This window comes from Tachyglossus aculeatus, chromosome 6 (genome assembly GCF_015852505.1).
Source record: "Tachyglossus aculeatus isolate mTacAcu1 chromosome 6, mTacAcu1.pri, whole genome shotgun sequence".
Lineage (NCBI taxonomy): Eukaryota > Metazoa > Chordata > Mammalia > Monotremata > Tachyglossidae > Tachyglossus > Tachyglossus aculeatus.
This window is the reverse complement of record NC_052071.1, coordinates 41463056-41481439: the sequence shown is the minus strand read 5'-3', so window position 1 is coordinate 41481439 and position 18384 is coordinate 41463056. Positions and strand designations below refer to the sequence as shown.

Genomic DNA, 18384 nt, shown 5'->3' with positions numbered 1-18384 from the left:
GACAAACAATTTATCTCCGTCGCTTCAAAGCTTTGTTGAAGGCACATCTCCTCCAAGAGGTCTTGACTAAGCCCTCTTTTCCTTTTCTTCCTCTCCCTTCTGTGTCATCCTGACTTGCTCCCATTATTCAGCCCCCCTTGCAGCCCCATGGCACTTATGCACTGTAATCTGTAATGTATTTATTTATATTAATATCTGTCTCCCCCTCTAAGCCGTCAGATCGCTGTGGGCAGGGAATGTGTCTGTTTATTGTTATATTGAACTCTCCCAAATGCTTAGTACAGTGCTCTGCACACAGTAAGTGCTCAATAAATATTATTGAATAAATGCTTGAATGAAATCCATGGATGAGACACGGACATGGCCCCCGGTCTCCAAGGGACCAATCTAAGGACCACGGGAAGGGTGGGGGTGAGAGATCCGTAAAGGAAGGTGGACAAAAATACCAAAGTCGACGCTAAACACGAAAGGAGCAGCAGGATTTTGAGCTCCGAAAATCTCAGACAGACATCACAGGTAACGTGTTTCTCACCCTGAGCGAACTTGATTCTAGCCTTGGGCTTGGAAGGGAGAGATATGTTGTTGGGGGCACAGGGGAGAGAAGAGTTTCTCCTCGCTCTTTTAGGTCCAGGCTGCAGGACTGATTTCCCCCTCTTCCCCCTCAAGCCCCCATAATCCAAAGGAGGAAGAGGCGGTCACTTCCTCCTTCCCTGCCCCCATTTCCTCCCCACTGACTCCTGAGGAAATGCTGGCACTTTTTTCCTGAGTTTCATGGAAAATGAAATATGCTTCAAATAGAAAAACAGAGAAGCAGACTGATGAAGAATTGTGTTCATTGTCCCTTCCTTCCCAATCAGGTTTCAATCCACAGAATGCCCAAGAAAAGGAAGGAAGAAACAGAAAATGAGACAGAGGCAGAGGATGAAGAGAGAGGGAGAGAGAGAGTCAGTCAATGTATTTATTGAGCACTTACTTTGTGCAGAGCACTGTACTAAGTGCTAGGGACAGTAATATACAACAGACACGTTCCCTGCCCACAACAAGCTAAAAGTCCAGAAGGGGAGACACACATATATATAAAAATTATGGATACGTACAAAAGTGCTGTGGAGCTGGGATGGGGCATGAATAAAGGGAGCAAAAGGGAATGGAAGAAAAGGAAAAGAGGGCTTAATCATGGAAGGCCTCTCAGAGGAAGTGAGTCTTCATAAAGGTCTTGGATGGGGCCTTATTAAAGAGAGAGCACGCCAGAGATGGGGAGAGGGAGGCGGGGAAGAGAAAGAAAGAAATGCAGAGATGGGTGAGAGAGAATGAAACTCATGAATAAAATTCTTCCACTTCTGGGATTTCAGAAAGATTAAAAAACAAAACAAAACAAAAAGAAACCCAGGCTGTAATGTGAAATACAAGCTAAACAAAGCAAATGGTATTGCAGGCTGCCTTGACTGGAACGTTGATTTGCACTGGTTGCTGACCCTGCCATCATTAGAGCTGCTTCAGAGGGCTGTTAATGAGTTCCAGGTGTGAGAGCTGTGCCAGAGAGAGAGAGAGAGAGAGGGAGGTGCGGTGGGGAGGGGGGAGCCTCATGCACCTGCCACCTTGGCACCCGTGTGCCTGGCTCGCTGGTTTGGGCACATTGGCAGTATTGATCCCATTTCAGTATTTTCTAATGGTATTTGTTAAGCACTCACTCTGTGCCAAGCACTGCAGTCAGTCAGTCAATCATATTTATTAAGCACTTACTGTGTGCACAGCACTGTACTAAGCGCTAAAGAGAACGCAACACAATAAACAGAAACATTCCCTGCCCACAACGAGCTTACAATCTAGAGACAAGCTTATAAGCACTGGGGTAGATACAAGCTAAGCAGTTTGGACACCAATCCCTGTCCCACATAGGGCTCACACTCTTAATCCCCATTTTACAGGTGAGGGAACTGAGGTACACAGAAGGGAAAAGATTTGTCCAAGGTCTCACGGCAGAGCTGGAATTAGGACCCAGGTCCTTCTGACTCCTAGGTCGGGTCTATCCACGCTGCTTCAATTGGGAGAAGGGTTTAGGGTAGGAAAACTGGACTACATCCCGTGGGTCTGGATTCCAGCAACTTTTCCCTGGGATCTGGGTCTCCTCCAATCAGCTGTCTCTGCTGTGGCAATAACTAGTCCAACACCAGCAAAGAGACATCAGCAACACCCTGTCAATCAATCGTACTTATTGAGTGTTTACTGTACCAAAGCACTGTACCAAGAGCTTGGGGAAGTACAATCAAATAATATAACAAGAGTGTCAGGCCAGGCAATTCTGCCAGCTTCTGGCCTGAGTTCCGCAATTCCCCAGGGCTTCTTTCTCCCCCGCTGACCCTTATCTAACCATGTCTTTGCTTGAGCAGAAGGGCTACAGTCCATCAATCAATCAGTGGTATTTATTGAGTGCTTACTCTGGGCAGAGCACTGTATCAAACGCTCTGGAGAATATAACACGGGTAGTAGGCATGATCTGTGACCTCCAGGGCCCGAAAACCTACCTGAGGGATGAGCACTTACTGTGCGCAGAGCGATGTACTTAGTGCTTGGAAGTACAACGCAGTGCAACACAGTTGGTAGACATGTTCCTTGCCCACAAAGACCTGACAGTCTACAGGGAGGCTCCACGACCTAAGAGTGGCAGTTTGGGCAGTGGAAGAACCGTGCAGGCAAAACTTTAATTTGGGCCTAACTAGCATCATCATCAAGATTTATTGAGCATCTACTGCATGCAGAACCCTGAACTAGGTGGAAGGTGGAAGACACTATCCCTGCCCTTGAGGATCTTACAAATTATTCTGTCCAAAAGCTGCCCTTGGGAACGTAGCCCAAGCCCAGGTCCTGGTCTCTTCCCACAGGGAACCCAAGTCTGCCTTTTCATCTTTCTTAAAATGGTTTCATACCAAACTAAGAAGCATGAAATGGAACTTGCTCATTTTAGACATCACCAAAACAGGTACAGATATACCCACTGGATGTAAAGAAAGACAGAGTTCCACCAAATCTTGGGGAGGTTTATTTTGCTATCAATGTCATTTATTGAGCGCTTACTGGGTGCAGAACACTGTATTAACCTCTTGGGAGAGTACATAACAACGGAGTTGGTAGACTGGGGGCTCGATGTGCATCTGTTTGTTGTTGTACTCACCCAAGCGCTTAGCATAGTGCTTTGCACTCAGTAAGCACTCAATAAGTACAACTGAATGAATGGATACATAACCTGCCCACAAGGAACTTAGAGTCTTGAGCCTGCATTAGTAATGCTATTAGTTATGCGTATTTTATTTCAGGTCAAAGCAGGAGGAGACTGACCAAGAAAAACATAGGGATGGATATTTTCATGTTTAACAGAATTTCATTAAAGGAAGTGTGGAAGATACACGATGATGCTTAACTCTTTAGCCATGTCATTCCCACATGTTCATAGCTCTCTCTCTCTCTCTCTCAGAATAACAGCTGCCTGCCTCACACTTTCTTTAACATTCTTTGCATGTTCACTCTGCAGGATAATGGTTCTTCTGGGCCTGGCTAAGAAATCCCACCATCCCCATACAAAGCATGTGTACTGCGGGGTTTTTTGATATTTCCATCTTCTATCTATAGTTCCTTTCTTCTGGATTTCTGTTTAAATTGCAAATAGTTACGCTATTGTGCATCAAATTAAACCAAAATGAGTTATGCTTCCATTGTGCCTTTTCCACTTTCCTGCCTTTTACTGCTGGGCGGTGTCTAAACACGTCCAACACATCCTCAAAATGGCTACTCCTCTTCCTGGCTTCCCTACCTCTCCTGGATATCCTACCTCTTCACTTCTCTCTTTTTTTATGGTATCTGTTAAGCACTTACTACGTGCCAGGCACTATACTAAGCACTGGGGTAAATATAAGTTAATCAGGTTAAGTCCCACATGGAGTTCACAGTCTTAAACCCCATTTTACAGATGAGGTAACTGAGGCCCAGAGAAGTGAAGTGACTTGCCCAAGGTCACACAGCAGACAAGTGGTGGAGCCAGGAATAGAACCCAGGCCCTTCAGATTCCCAGGCCCATGCTCTATCCATTAGGCATGCTGCCTCTCATCTTCCATATCACTGCCCTCCTCTTATTCAGACCCCTAAGTCATTTTATCACCCAGTGTAAACTCCCGTGCATCCCACCCAAAATGAGAAAGGATTGGCAACACAAAACTCACCTTAACAAAGGGAGTTCTGGCAAATTGTGCAACCGTAGTCTGAAATGCTTAGAGCTTGTATATTATGCTGCTTCTGATGATGATGACAATGATGGCAGAATTCATTACGCACTTAGTATTAATAATCATTAGCTTAGTACTATTAATCACCAGTAGTGGCGAACACCATGCTAAACATTGGGGCAGACACAAGATAAACAGAATGGACACACCCTCTGCCCCACCTGGGGCTCACCGTCTAGTACATAGGGGAAGCAGGTAGCTCTATCTCCACTTAACTTGTATAGAAAACTGAGGCACAGAAGCTGACTTGCCTAAGGTCATAAAAGAGGCAAGTGGTTGAGGGGGAATTGGAAGACAGGACCTCTGATTCTTAGGTCCCTGCTCCTTCCACTAGGCCACACTGCTTCTCTGCACAAAACTGCACAAGTACGGAAGTCAGAGGGAGTAGGTAGCAACCGAAATGGAGGGCAGGAGGAAACCAATGCTTTCTTCCATCTAATCATTGGAGATGGGGACATGGAAAGACAGAGCGGGTTTGGTGGCTATAGGGAGGAGGGCTTTCTCTTATGTAGACCTAATGATTTCAGAAATTCTTTTGCAAAGCTGACGATGTTTCTTTAATTCCAGGACCGTCAAGGAATCCAACTGTAGCACAACAGGATAATAACCTAAAACCGATTCCCTAGATATTTGACTAGATATTGCTGAGTTAAATAAATCGAATTTCACTTGTGACATGAAGTTACAACAACAAGCTTCCTCCGGTTTGTACAACTGCAGGGAAATGTCTGAACTGGTTGTTGTACCCGAGCAATTTAAGAACTCCCTGAATTACCAACTCTGAAGACAGACTGGATGTTTTATTACTTCAAATGCTTCACTGAACTGATGATTAACCGACACAAAATAATTCAGTTATGGACCTAAAAGGATGGAGTCAAAAAAGCTCTCCATCAAAGATTTTCTGACTCCTCCTCAATCAACACTGAGAAGCAGTGTGGCTCAGTGGAAAGAGCATGGACTCTGGAGTCAGAGGTCATGGGCTCAAATCCCGGCTCCGCCAATTGTCAGCTATGTGACTTTGGGCAAGTCATTTAACTTCTCTGTGCCTCAATTACCTCATCTGTCAAATGGGGATTAAGACTGTGAGCCCCCCGTGGGACAACCTGATCACCTTGTAACCTCCCTAGAGCTTACAACAGTGCTTTGCACATAGTAAGCACTTAATAAATGCCATCATTATTATTATTATCATCTAGATTACTAGCCCCAGATATGAGCCTTTTCTTCATTCACTCCTCAGATCTTGTCTGAGAGGGTGAGTGGGTTTTTTTTGAAGATCACTTTTTTTTTTGGTAGAAGATCCGGTTTAGGTATGAATGTGCATGAGGCAAACATGTTGCTAATTGACCAGGTGACCAGAGGCAGCGTCCAGCAATCAGCCAATGGTATTTATTGAGTGCTTAATGGGTAAAGGGCACTATACCAAGTGCTTGGGAGAGTACGATACAACAGAGTTGGGAGACACAATCCCTGCCCTCGAGGAGGGCAGAGAAGCAGCATGGATAGAGCACAGGACTGAGAGTCAGAAGGACCTGGATTCTAATACCAGCTCTGCCACTTGTCTGTTGTGTGACCTTGGACAAGTCACTTCACTTCTCTGTGCCTCAGTTACCTCATAGGTAAAATGGGAATGAAGATTGCCAGCCCCATGTCCAGACTGATTAAGCTTGTATCTACCCCAGCACTCAGTACAGTGCCTGGCCCATAGTAAGCGCTTAACAAATACCATGGTGAAAAAAAGGAGCTTCCATCCTTTTGGAATCAGGAACCACAGATCCAACCTCTGAGCCTGTTATGGGAACCCTGGAGACACCATGGCCACTGGACTGGAGGATGATATTTCAAGCATTTCAGCCACACCACCGAGGGGAGGGGAAGGATGGGAAAGTGGCTGATGCCGAAGACATGATACCAGTGGAAAAAAAGTGATCGCTGAGCCTTGCCCACAGACCGTTCGAGTAACAAACCGGTGGCAAATCTCCCCTGTCGTTCTCTGGCAAGAATGTCAGTCCCATTAATGGACCTAATGGTCCTGGCAAAAACTCATCACGTTTTTTCACTGTGTTTCACACCAAGGCGGATGCTTTCTGTGCCCAGGAAATTGGAACTCGGCTCAGTCATGCTGAGCACCAAGCAATGGGGGATGTGAGAGCGAGTGACTTGCCTAGATGCAGCTGAGCCCAGGCTCTGTGGTTGCCCAGGAGTGCAGCTAGGGGTCAGGGCTTCACTTACTGATGAAGTTAGCCTGGCCGGTGAAGATGGTGTACTGAAGCTCGTAGGAGCTGACACTGAACTCATCCTCGGAGATCCAGTGGACGGTGATGGTGTCGTGAGAAGCCGTACACAGCTCCTCGCGGACGGAGGGTGGGTTGGGGGCTGCGGAGGAAGACCGGAAAATAGAAAAACACACGGACAGGTAATCAGCCCTTTGGAATTTGACATCAGTTGAACCTGTCACCACCCCGACCTGAGCTAGACCTGGCAGACCTTGGGGAATAAAGCCACCTCTGATTTCTCATATTCCTTCTCCCTTACGCTGACCACCTCTTGGTCACGATGTAGTTTGGACGAGGGTTCTCTCTGAGGTACTCTAAGGACGAGGCCTCTGAACTGGCACAGTCTCAGAAAAACTCACTTCCACTTGGGTGAACTAAAGCAAAGTCATCTTAACAGCAGGGTCACCTCACCTGTTTCATTTACTGAATGAGGGGTTTTTTTGTCAGGGGAAGATCGCGTCACTCAGTGGAAAGAGCCTGGGCTTTGGAGTCAGAGGTCATGGGTTCAAATCCTGGCTCTGCCACTGGTCAGCTGTGTGACTTTGGGCAAGTCACAACTTCTCTGTGCCACAGTTCCCTCATCTGTAAAATGGGGATTAAGACTGTGAGCCCCCCATGGGACAACCTGATTGTCTTGTATCTCCCCCCAGCGCTTAGAACAGTGCTTTGCACACAGTAAGCACTTAATAAATGCCATTATTATTATTATTATTATAAAGTATGCTCACTTATTCTGGTCATTTATAATGAAGACAATTCGAAAAGCAGAGTTTTGAAGAAAAAAAATCAACATTTCCCATACCTGTTAGGTAATCCAACCCCTCCAGCAGTTTCTTTTCCCTGGAAAAATCTAAAGCAAAGTTTTCAAAGGCATCATTAAAATTGATATCTGGTATCAGAACTTGAGAGGATGCAGTTGCCATGGCGACCCTGAAAGAGAGAAGAGTGCATCAATATACATCAAAGCACACTGGCAACTTTCATCCAGCAACGGTTTGATTTCTGATTCAAAAGGGATGCATGGCCTTGCAGGACAACCCTGCTCAGCCACAGAGAGAAGCAAGTGGTTGCTTAATTTGGACATCTCCCATAAAATTGGAGCAGCATTTCCCTGGTGGAAATCACAATTATTTTAATTGGCAGGAGCTTCCTCTCTTGGATTCATCTCAGAAACGGCAAGCTGCTGGACTGGCACACTACACATCAGAGCATTGCTTTTTTTTTTTTCCTCCCAAGAAGAGGCAGCTGCTGTAGCGTGGTACCATAAATACGATTTGCTGAGTCCAGAGGCAGTCCAACGGGAAATCCCGACCACGAGAATTTGTGCCGTGACTAATTCCGTTCTCAGAGTTCAAATATCTCAGAAACAAGCCCATTTATTCTCCAGGTTAGCTATTGTTCTCGGATATGCTGTGTTGGGGGGATGGGAGAGGGTTGTTGAATCTATACATTGGAATGCCGAGAGACTCTCTGATGCTCCAAGACTAGGATGGGTGGGGATCAAGCTCAAATTGGGAAGGAGACCCCTCCAGAGGTTCATAATAATAATAATGGCATTTGTTAAGTGCTTACTACTACTAATAATAATAATTTTGGTATTTGTTAAGCGCTTACTATGTGCAAAGCAGTGTTCTAAGTGCTGGGGAGGGTACAAGGTGACCAGGTTGTCCCATGTGGGGCTCACAATCTTAATCCCCATTTTACAGATGAGGTAACTGAGGCCCAGAGAAGTGACTTGCCCAAAGTCACACAGCTGACAATTGGCGGAGCCGGGATTTGAACCCATGACCTCTGACTCCAAAGCCCGGGCTCTTTCCACTGAGCCACGCTGCTTCTCTAATAATAATGGCATTTTTTAAGTGCTTACTATGTGCCAGGCACTCTTCTAAGTGCTGGGGTAGATACAAGCTCATCAGGTTGGACACAGTCCCTGTCCCACATGGGGCTCAGTCTTAATCCCCATTTTACAGATGAGAGAACTGAGGCCCAGAGAAGTGAAGTGACTTGCCCAAGGGCACACAGAAAACATTTAGTACAGTGCTCTGCACACAGTAAGTGCTCAATAAATACGATTGAATGAAAGTAGCAGAGTCGGCATTAGTCCTCTGACTCCCAAGCCGTGCTCCTTCCAACTAGGCCACGCTGCATCTCTATTTATTTTGACTGCCCTAGTTGAAAATATTCCCATCTCCCCCATTCGAGTGGAAGCTCTATGTGGGAAGGGAATGTGTACTTGGCAAGTGCCTGGTACAGTGCACCGCATCAAGTGTGTGCTTCATAAACACTATGACCGGACCACCATATAAGCGGCCTCACTGATCTCCCAGCCTCCAGCATCTTCTCTCTCCGGTCCATACTTCACTAGTAATAATAATAATAATGGCATTTATTAAGCGCTTACTATGTGCAAAGCACTGTTCTAAGCACTGGGGAGGTTACAAGGTGATCAGGTTGTCCCATGTCAGGCTCACAGTCTTAATCCCCATTTTCCAGATGAGGTCACTGAGGCCCAGAGAGGTGAAGTGACTTGCCCAAAGTCACACAGCTGACAAGTGGTGGAGCCGGGATTTGAACCCATGACTTCTGACTCCAAAGCCCGTGCTCTTTCCACTGTCCCACGCTGCTCTTAGTAATAATATGTGCAAAGCACCGTTCTAAGCACTGGGGGGGGATACAACATGATCAGGTTGTCCCACATGGGGCTCACAGTCTTAATCCCCATTTTACAGATGAGGTAACTGAGGATCAGAGAAGTTAGTGACTTGCCCAAGGTCACACAGCAGACATGTGGCAGAGCTGGGATTCAAACCCATGACCTCTGACTCCAAAGCCCATGCTCTTTCCACTGAGCCACGCTGCTTCTCACAGTTGCTGGCTGATGGCAGAGCTGTTTGGGAGGAGGAGGGGAGGGTCAACAGGACCCTCAGAGTGTCCCAATGAGAGTGCGGTGTCCGCTGGATGCTCTGGGCTATCTATATTATCCAGGGTGGGACGTCAACTGCCACCACAGCAGACAAAAGGCTTTCCCAAAAGCCTCTGAGATGTGTAGGAAAAAACCTCGGTTGTGGAAAACAGCTGGCGCCTGGGCTGAGGGTCAGGGTTGGGGGAAGCCAGGGCTGGGGAGGGAGGATGCTCTCCCCTCTACAGTTATGGAGAGAACCAAGGGGAGGCAGGAGTACCTATCAGACAAAAACCTTCTCTACCACCTCCCCTCTTCCCGCCAAGACAGAGGGCTCAGACCCACAGTGATCATCATCCTTCTTGCCCCAGACGACAAGTGCTTGTTTGTGGCACTGAGGTCCCTTGAGACAAGTGACTAGATAACATATATCGATCTAAGGAAACCCGGAATGTAAAGCCTGCTCTCAATTATCTGTTCTAATGGATATCCATCCTCGCCCATCCCCTGCGCTTCCCAATCGGGCCTGGGAGTCAGAAGGTCATGGGTTCTAATCCCAGATCCGCCATTTGTCTGCTGTGTGACTTTGGACAAGTCACTTTACTTCTCTAGGCCTCAGTTCCCTCATCTACAAAATGGGGATTGAGACTGTGTGCCCCATGTGGGACAGGGACTGAGTCCAACCCGATTTGCTTATATCTACTTCAGTGCTTAGTACAGTGGCTTAACAAATGCCATAAAAATTATTAGTAGTAGTATTCTGGTCTGGATGCTGCTGCTGCTACCCCAACAACCAAGCCCAAGCCCACTCCCGGCCCACCTTGCTCCAAACCGGCTTTGCTGGACTGACCTCAGAGCTGGGGCTACCACGTCTCTGTCATTCATTCGCTTAGCTCCTGGGCTGGATGCTGCAGCCGAGCCCCAGAACTACTTCATTACTCCATGGCAGCTGCTGGTCTGGGAGTGGGGCGTTAGGAGGGAGCGAAACAGCCTGGAATGACTGTGTGGAATTCCACAGCAAATGGCTCAGGAACAGGTGAGTGAGAGGGGAGAGTGGACTCAATCAATGGTATTTATTGAGCACTTACTATGAGTAGAGCACTGTACTGAGCACTTAGGAGAAGTAGCAGGCACGTTCCTTGCCCATAATGAACTTTAAGCAGTGTGGCTCAGTGGAAAGAGAACTGGCTTTGGACTCAGAGGTCATGGGTTCGAATCCCAACTCCGCCCCTTGTCAGCTGTGTGACTTTGGGCAAGTCACTTAACTTCTCTGTGCCTCAGTTACCTCATCTGTAAAATGGGGATTAAGACAGTGAGCCCCCTGTAGGACAACCTGATCACCTTGTAACCTCCCCACTGCTTTGCACGTAGTAAGTGCTTAATAAATGCCATTATTATTATTATTATCATTATTATTATTTTGAAGTGAGGAATGGCATGAATAATTCTGATTCGGATTTTCTGATACCTGGAAATTCACAGACCATCCCACCCAGCTGCTCATAGCCGAGATATCAACCATAATAATAATAATTGTGGCATTCGTTAAACACTTACTATGTGCTGACCAATGTACTAAGCCCTGGGGTAGACACAAGATAATCCAGTCCCACATGGGGCTCACAGTTTAAGTAGCAGGGAGAACCAGCACTGGATCCTCATTTTGCAGATGAGGGAACTGAGGCACGGAGACATTAAATGACTTGCTCAAGGTCATACAGTAGTTCAGAGGCAGAGTCGGGATCGGAACCCAGGTCTTTCTGACTCTCAGGCCCGTGTTCTTTCCATTATTCCACGCTGCTTCACTAATGTTATATTCTCTTGGGATCTCTATAGAGTGAGATTGACACTGCAGCAAAGGAGGAGGTTCATGATCGGTCACGATGTGCCAAGGACTTTTGCAATGCCGACCTCGTGCACCTGATTTACTGCTGGCCAAAGTGGCCATCAGGGAACGGAGACTATGGAAAATGGTTTCTCATTTACCAGGCATGTCTGCATAGTCCAGGTCATTTCACTGGAATGATACTATATTCCGTGAGACTTAAGGTCAGACATCAATCCCACTACGCACTTAGAACAGTGCTTTGCACATAGTAAGTGCTTAACAAATACCATCATTATTATTATTATTCTCCCCACACCTATTCCATGATACCTAGTGCTTCAATAAATGGAGAAAAGCAGGTATCATTCTTCTTTGCCCAGAGTGCACACCCACACAACCCCAAAACTCTTCAGAAATCTTAAGGTGATGATTAAAAACGGACCTTCCGGCTCTTCACCAATAGGTGCAGCTGAAATTAAAATACAATAATAATAATAATGCAGATAGCAATCTGAGCTTTAGGCTGCTTGAAATGGATGTGGAATAGGTAAAGTACAAGAAAATGCTCTAAACCAATCGTCCCTCAAAAGACCAAGCTGATTATTTTAAAGTCTCTTATCCTGTTCCGGCCAAGCCCATTCCCAAGGGAACAGCGACGGCTGTGGGAAGGAGGGAGGACTCTGTGAACTTGTGAAGATTTCTGATGAGATTGCCCTTTTCCATTTATTTACTGGCATCGGAGCCTTAGATACCTTGGTGTCACACTGTGGAGTCGAGGGTAGGAAGAGAATTACAGTGAAAGAGAGACCCTTCGCTAGCCTTCATTTTTCCTGTATTTCACAGGACTCCTGCTGCACTGAAAAAACAAAGGAAAGTGCCCAAAGAACCAGTCTGTGGCTCCCGCAACACTATTTTTTGGGTAGTTGCTAAGCTCCTGCAGTGTGTCAAGCACTGTTCTTCACACTGGGGTAGATTCAAATCAATTAGGTTGGATATAGTCCCTGTTCAACATGGAACTCACAGTCTAAGTACGAGGGAGAACAGGTACTGAATCCCCATTTTACAGCTGAGGAAACAGAGGCACAGAGAAGAGAAGTAACAAGGTCATACAACAGGCAAGTGGCAGAGCCGGGATTAGAACCTGGGTCCTCTGACTCTGATTCCCAGGCCCATGTTCTTTCTACTTGGCAATGCTGCTTCACTTTCCCTCTTGAACTGTGTGTTTCCAAGAAGACTGTATTTCTGGACCCAGGCTTGTTTGCTTTCTATTGATTCCTGACAGGGAGTATCTCTAGACTGTATGCTTGTCCTGGGCAGAAAACATGTCTATTAATTCTGCTGTACTCTTCCAAGTGCTTAGCATAGCATTCTGCACATCGTAAGCACTCAAAAAATACCACTGATTGGTTGATCTTAAGGAAAACCATTCTCAATATAACCATTCTCAATATAATAGAGTTCTTCCAATATGGGGTCATAATAAATGTGGTACTTGTTAAACACTTACTATGTGTTAAGCACTGTACTAAGCACTGGGGTTGATACAAGATCATAAGGTCCCACATGGGACTTACAGTCTAAGGAGGAGAGAGAACAGGTATTAAAACCCTATTTTGCAGATGAGTGAATTGAGACCCAGAGAAGTGAAGTGACTTGCCCAAAGTCACAGAGCAAATAAGTGGCAGAGCCAGCATTAGAACCCAGAGAAGCATCGCAGCTTAGTGGATAGAGCACAGGCCTGGGGGTTAGAAGGAGCTGGGTTCTAATCCCGGCTCTGTCACATGCCTGTGGTTTGACGCTGGGTATGTCACTTCACTTCTCTGGACCTCAGTTACCTCATCTGTAAAATGGGGATTTACTCTTCCTCCCTATTCCTTAGACTGTGAGCTGTGTGTGGGACAGTGACTGTTCCCAGCCTGATTATCTTGTGTCTACCCCAGTGCTTAGAACAGTGCTTGACAAATAGTAAGCACTTAAAAATACCATAAAGAACAGAAAAATAAATAATAAATACCATAAAAAATAAATAAATAAAAACCATCAACTGATTGACTGGTTGATTGAGAGCACACCACTAGAAAGACACACATTTCCAGAGCTCAAGGAGTTTATCATTTGAGACCAACTCAAAGGTTTCTTCAAAAGTAAAGAGAATGCTGAATTATGACCCCAATTTAAGGAATTTAGTAAATGCTGACTTTGTCCCAAACACCTTGCTAAGCGCTGGGAAATACAGAAGATAATCACATCAGGTACAATCTGAACTGCTGCTTTGCATAACAGCTCTCTGGAGGCAGAGGGTTACATCAGATGGTTGCAAACTTACCTTTCGATCAATGATTCTGTGATTTGGGGGAAGAGTGAACTTGTGTATGGAAGCATGAAAGCTAGTTTTTTAACTTGGGAATTGGTTCAAATTCCTCTCTATAACTGGTGAATCTCCTGGCAATCGGGGGAAAAGAAAGCAAAAAAAAAAAAAAAAACCAAAAACAAAAACTGGCTGCTGTGCTCAAATGAATGGGGTGTCTCCTGGGGGTCCACGATCAGGGGGGGCTTTCAGAATTCCAGGGGCCAAATTACAGGAGTGTTGGCAATCCTTTCTCTCTCCCCCCACAACCTCCATCAAGCCTGCTTGACCCTGAGGACTATCTGAATTTCCCCAGGGAAGTATGAGTTGAGGAAGGATGGAATTAGAAATATGAAAAAGTCCAAAATGCTCTTTGCCAGTCATGGAAAAGTGATGGAGTCAGGGTGCCAAGAAAACTGAAGCAGTGTGGCTTAATGGAAAGAGCAGTTACAGAACGTGGGTTCTAAACCTGCCTCCGCCACTTGTCTGTTGGGTGATTTTGGGAAAGCCGCTTGACTTTTCTGTCTTAGTTACTTCATCTGTAAAATGGGGAGTAAGTCCTACTACCTCCTTCTTAGACTGCAAATCCTATGTGGGACAGGGGCTGTCCAACCAGACTATCTACCCCAGAGATTATCACAAAAGAAGTGCTTAACAAGTACCTTAAATAAGATCAACTGAAGCTACAAAATCCCACCCCTCCAGCATCACGTAGGTGCTGAAATTCGAGCTTGACAATACAGAATTGGGGGTGTGATGGAATTTTCTCCTGAAAGTGTCAGCTGGGAATAATACCCATTTCCAGTAGGGCAACACCACAGTGCTAGACCGTGCTGAGGAGGACTCAAGATGGCAAATCTTCATGACTGAGGCCTGGTGGAGCCAGTGGATCTGTCATCTACTCGCCAGGTACCTGCTGGCCTGCCTGGGCTCGAGGGAATGGGCCTGAGGTCGGGACTGGGGTCCACAAAGAGACAAAGCCGGAAACATCTGCTGCCTCTCAGATGAATTGGGTGCAACAGGTGATGCAAAGTTTTGTGGGTAAGGGAGTTAGGAAACAGTTAGGAGTTAGGACCAATGGTAGGGAACGTGTCTACCATCATACTATGCTCTCCCAAGTGCTTAATACAGTGCCCTGTACATAGTTAGCACTCAAGAAATACGATTGATAGATTGATTGATTGCCACTGATTGCCAGGAGCTGTTCTGTGATCTTTTTATGGCATTTCTTAAAAGCTTACTATGTAGAGAATCAGCGTGGCTCAGTGGAAAGAGCACGGGCTTTGGAGTCAGAGGTCATGGGTTCAAATCCCAGCTCTGCCAATTGTCAGCTGTGTGACTTTGGGCAAGTCACTTAACTTCTCTGTGTCTCAGTTAACTCATCTGTAAAATGGGGATTAAGACTGTGAGCCCCCTGTGGGACAACCTGATGGCCTTGTAACCTCCCCAGCGCTTAGAACAGTGCTTTGCACATAGTAAGTGCTTAATAAATGCCATCATTATTATTATTATTATTATTACCAGGCACTGTACTAAGTGCTGGAGGTAATACATGGTTGACGCAGTCTTTGTCCCAAATGGGCTCACAGTCTTAATCCCCATTTTTCAGATGAGGGAACTGAGGCACAGAGAAGTAAAATGACCTGCCCAAGTTCATTCAACAGACAAGTGATGGAAGTGGGATTAGAACCCAAGTCCTCTGACTCTGAGGCTTGTGCTCTTTCCACTGGGCTGCGCTGCTTCCTTGAAGAGCTAGATCTGTGTCCATAAAGTCATTATAGAAGTTTGCTGGGCTCTAAGCAAGATGCCAAGCACATGGCTGAACCTCTGTAGTATGGTGATAAAAGTAGTGTTTTGATTTTTTTAAATGGTATTTGATAAAGCTCTTACTATGTGCCAAGCACTCTGCTTTGCACATAGTAAGCACTTAATAAATGCCATTATTATTATTATTATTATTATTATTACTAAGTACTGAGGTGGATACAAGCAAATCGAGTTGGATACAGTCCCTGTCCCACATGGGTCTCACAGTCTCAATCCCCACTTCACAGATGAGGGAACTGAGGCCCAAAGAAGTTATGTGACTTGCCCACGGTCACACCGCAGTTACATGGTAGAGCAGGGATTAGAACCCATGACCTTTTGACTCCCAGGCCCGTGCTCTATCCACTATGCCATGCGGCTTCTCGTTATTTTCTCAAAGCTTCATTTAAGAACCACACCCTGCACTAGCGTCAACTCAATATAGAACATGAATATCCGGAGAGGTACTTTTCATGACAACTAAATCATAAATGCAACTTAGCCCAAGCCCAAAGACGCAGAAGCCTAAAGAACCTGGGCTGGACTTTAAAAAAAAACCCAAAACAACAGGTTGTGGGAAAGTTAAGAATTTAGTTAAGAACTGAAAACCTCAGATGCTTTCTACCACCAGACCCGTCGCCCTTCTGATGCAGTTACTGTGGGAAGGGCTGAGTATTTTGGCAAGATACACTAAACATTTCTAAAGACAGGAACAGACTTTTGTAATGCAAATAAGGCTATTTTTACTGTCGATGCTAAGATTTTGGTCAAATACCACAACCAGTTGAGTTTCTCAAAGCAAGGACATGTCATTAGAAGCCATTAGTCTGGATTCAAAAATACACTAATTACTAATGAACGATCCATGCTATCCTTCATAGATTTAGGCAAAACACATTACCAGATTTTTGTTTAAAGGCATTCCTTAATAGGGAGTGAGATGTCACAGGCTGACAAGAGAGCAATGAAACACAGAAAATCTGAATTATGGGAGAGCGGAGATTTTTTTTCCTGCCTGATTTCATAAATATCACATAATATATAAATCTGGCAGTTCCATAAAATGAATCACAGCCACGTTTATACTAGCCAACAAAAAGCAATAATGTGTCAGGAAGTAAAGTGAAACAAAACAGCGGTGCCTACATTGCTTTGGCTTCTTGCTTCTGGGTGAAGAAAATAAGTTTTATTTTAAACTGCAAGGATCAACAGCTTGCTGCATAGAGGGAAAGGAACAGGAGCTGTGTCACTTAATAGTATACACCTAAAGCCTAACTGTCAACATTTCCAAAGATCAAAAGCAACCTATTCACAGCCTCAGTTGCTAAACTTGGTTAGCGTACACTAAGGGGTTGGATTAGGGTATAAATCAGACTGATACTGTAGCTCATTCTACAGGGAATGTGTCTGTTTCCTGTGTAGACAGAACAGAGAATACGAATAAGAGAATGGAATAGGAGAATAATAATAAGAGAATAATAAAATAATAGTAATAAGAGAAAAAGAGAATAAAGAATAAGAATAGAGAATAGAAATAAATTGAATAGAGTTCTATTGCACTCTCCCAAGCGCTTAGTACAGTGTTTTGCACCTGTAAGCACTCAATAAATACAACTGACTGACTGAGTTAGGATTCGAGTTTCCAGAATTAGAACTAAAATTAGGATTCGGGCTCAATGACTGGACTGACAGCTACTGAATGTTTTGGATTGCCTGCCAAAGATTGACCTTAAGTGTCTGACTTTCAGTGACCTACTCTACGACTAATAATAATAATTGTGGCATGGGTTAGGTTTTGACTATGTATCAGGCACTGTATTAAATGCTGGGGTGGATACAAGCTGATCAGCTTGGACACAGTCCTTGTCCCATGTGGGGCTCAAGGACTCAATCCCCATTTTACAGATGAGGGAACTGAGGCCCAGAGAAGTTACGTGACTTCCCCAAGGTCACTCAGCAGAGCCACTATTGCAATGGCTTTTGGCAGAGACTGAAAATGAAAACCCTGCAATATAGCTTCTCTTTCCAGAGTGAAAGAGCTATGTACAAGGAGCCCAAGAGGTTGGGGAAGTAGGGATTTTGATTTATCACTTGATTTCTTAGCATTTTTGCATGAATTAACTGCATTGATAAAGAGCTTTATCATTGTTGTTGGGTAGGGACCGTCTCTATATGTTGCCGACTTGTACTTCCCAAGCGCTTAGTACAGTGCTCTGCACACAGTAAGCACTCAATAAATACGACTGAATGAATGAATGAATGAATCTCACTTTTACCATCCCGGCATGCTCCTCCTTGAGCTTTATCACTGTCTGGAAGTTCCGGTGGAATCCTAAGTGGGCTCGGCCTTGTCCTTGAACAGGCCAGAGTTTGGAAATGTAGTCCAGGCAGCTTCCTTGGCCTCAGTCTGTCCCCCTGAGTCTCTATTCCACCAGCACAATCTGTGATCTGCTCTTCACCCTCACCTCCTCCTTAGGTTCCTCTATGTAATTACCATATTCAGTGGTATTTACTAAGCACTTACTGTGGGCAGAACACTGAACAAAACGCTTGGGAGGGAAGTCATTCATTCATTCATTCAATCATATTCATTGAGCGCTTACTGTGTGCAGAACACTGTACTAAGCACTTGGGAAAGTACAATTCTATAATATACAATGACATTCCCTTTCCACAGTGAGCTTTCAGTTTAGAGGTACAGTCTAGGGTAATAATAATAATAATAATGATAGCATTTGTTAAGCACTTACTATGTGCAAAGTACTGTTTTAAGCGCTGGACAGAGTTGGTAGAGTTGCTATGATGAAGACTGTGACTGTCCATGGGACTGGCCTAGCTCGCCAACAAAAAAAAAGCTCCTGAAGGCAATCACGGGGGGTTCAATATGGACCCCAAGCATCAAAAGAGGGCTCTGCAGATGGTCAGTAAATCTATCCCTTTCAGGAGAT

At 45.2% G+C, this 18384-nt stretch overlaps 1 protein-coding gene across 1 annotated transcript in view; it reads right to left on the bottom strand.

Moving 5' to 3' along the window:
• Positions 1-18384, bottom strand: part of MID2 (midline 2) — a 248190-nt gene that overhangs the window by 12490 nt on the left and 217316 nt on the right. The window contains exons 6-7 of the mRNA XM_038748157.1: positions 7359-7486; positions 6513-6656 (exon numbers count right to left, since the gene is read on the bottom strand). Of these exons, the coding sequence (XP_038604085.1) occupies positions 6513-6656; positions 7359-7486 (272 nt within the window). The remainder of the gene's footprint in view (positions 1-6512; positions 6657-7358; positions 7487-18384) is intronic.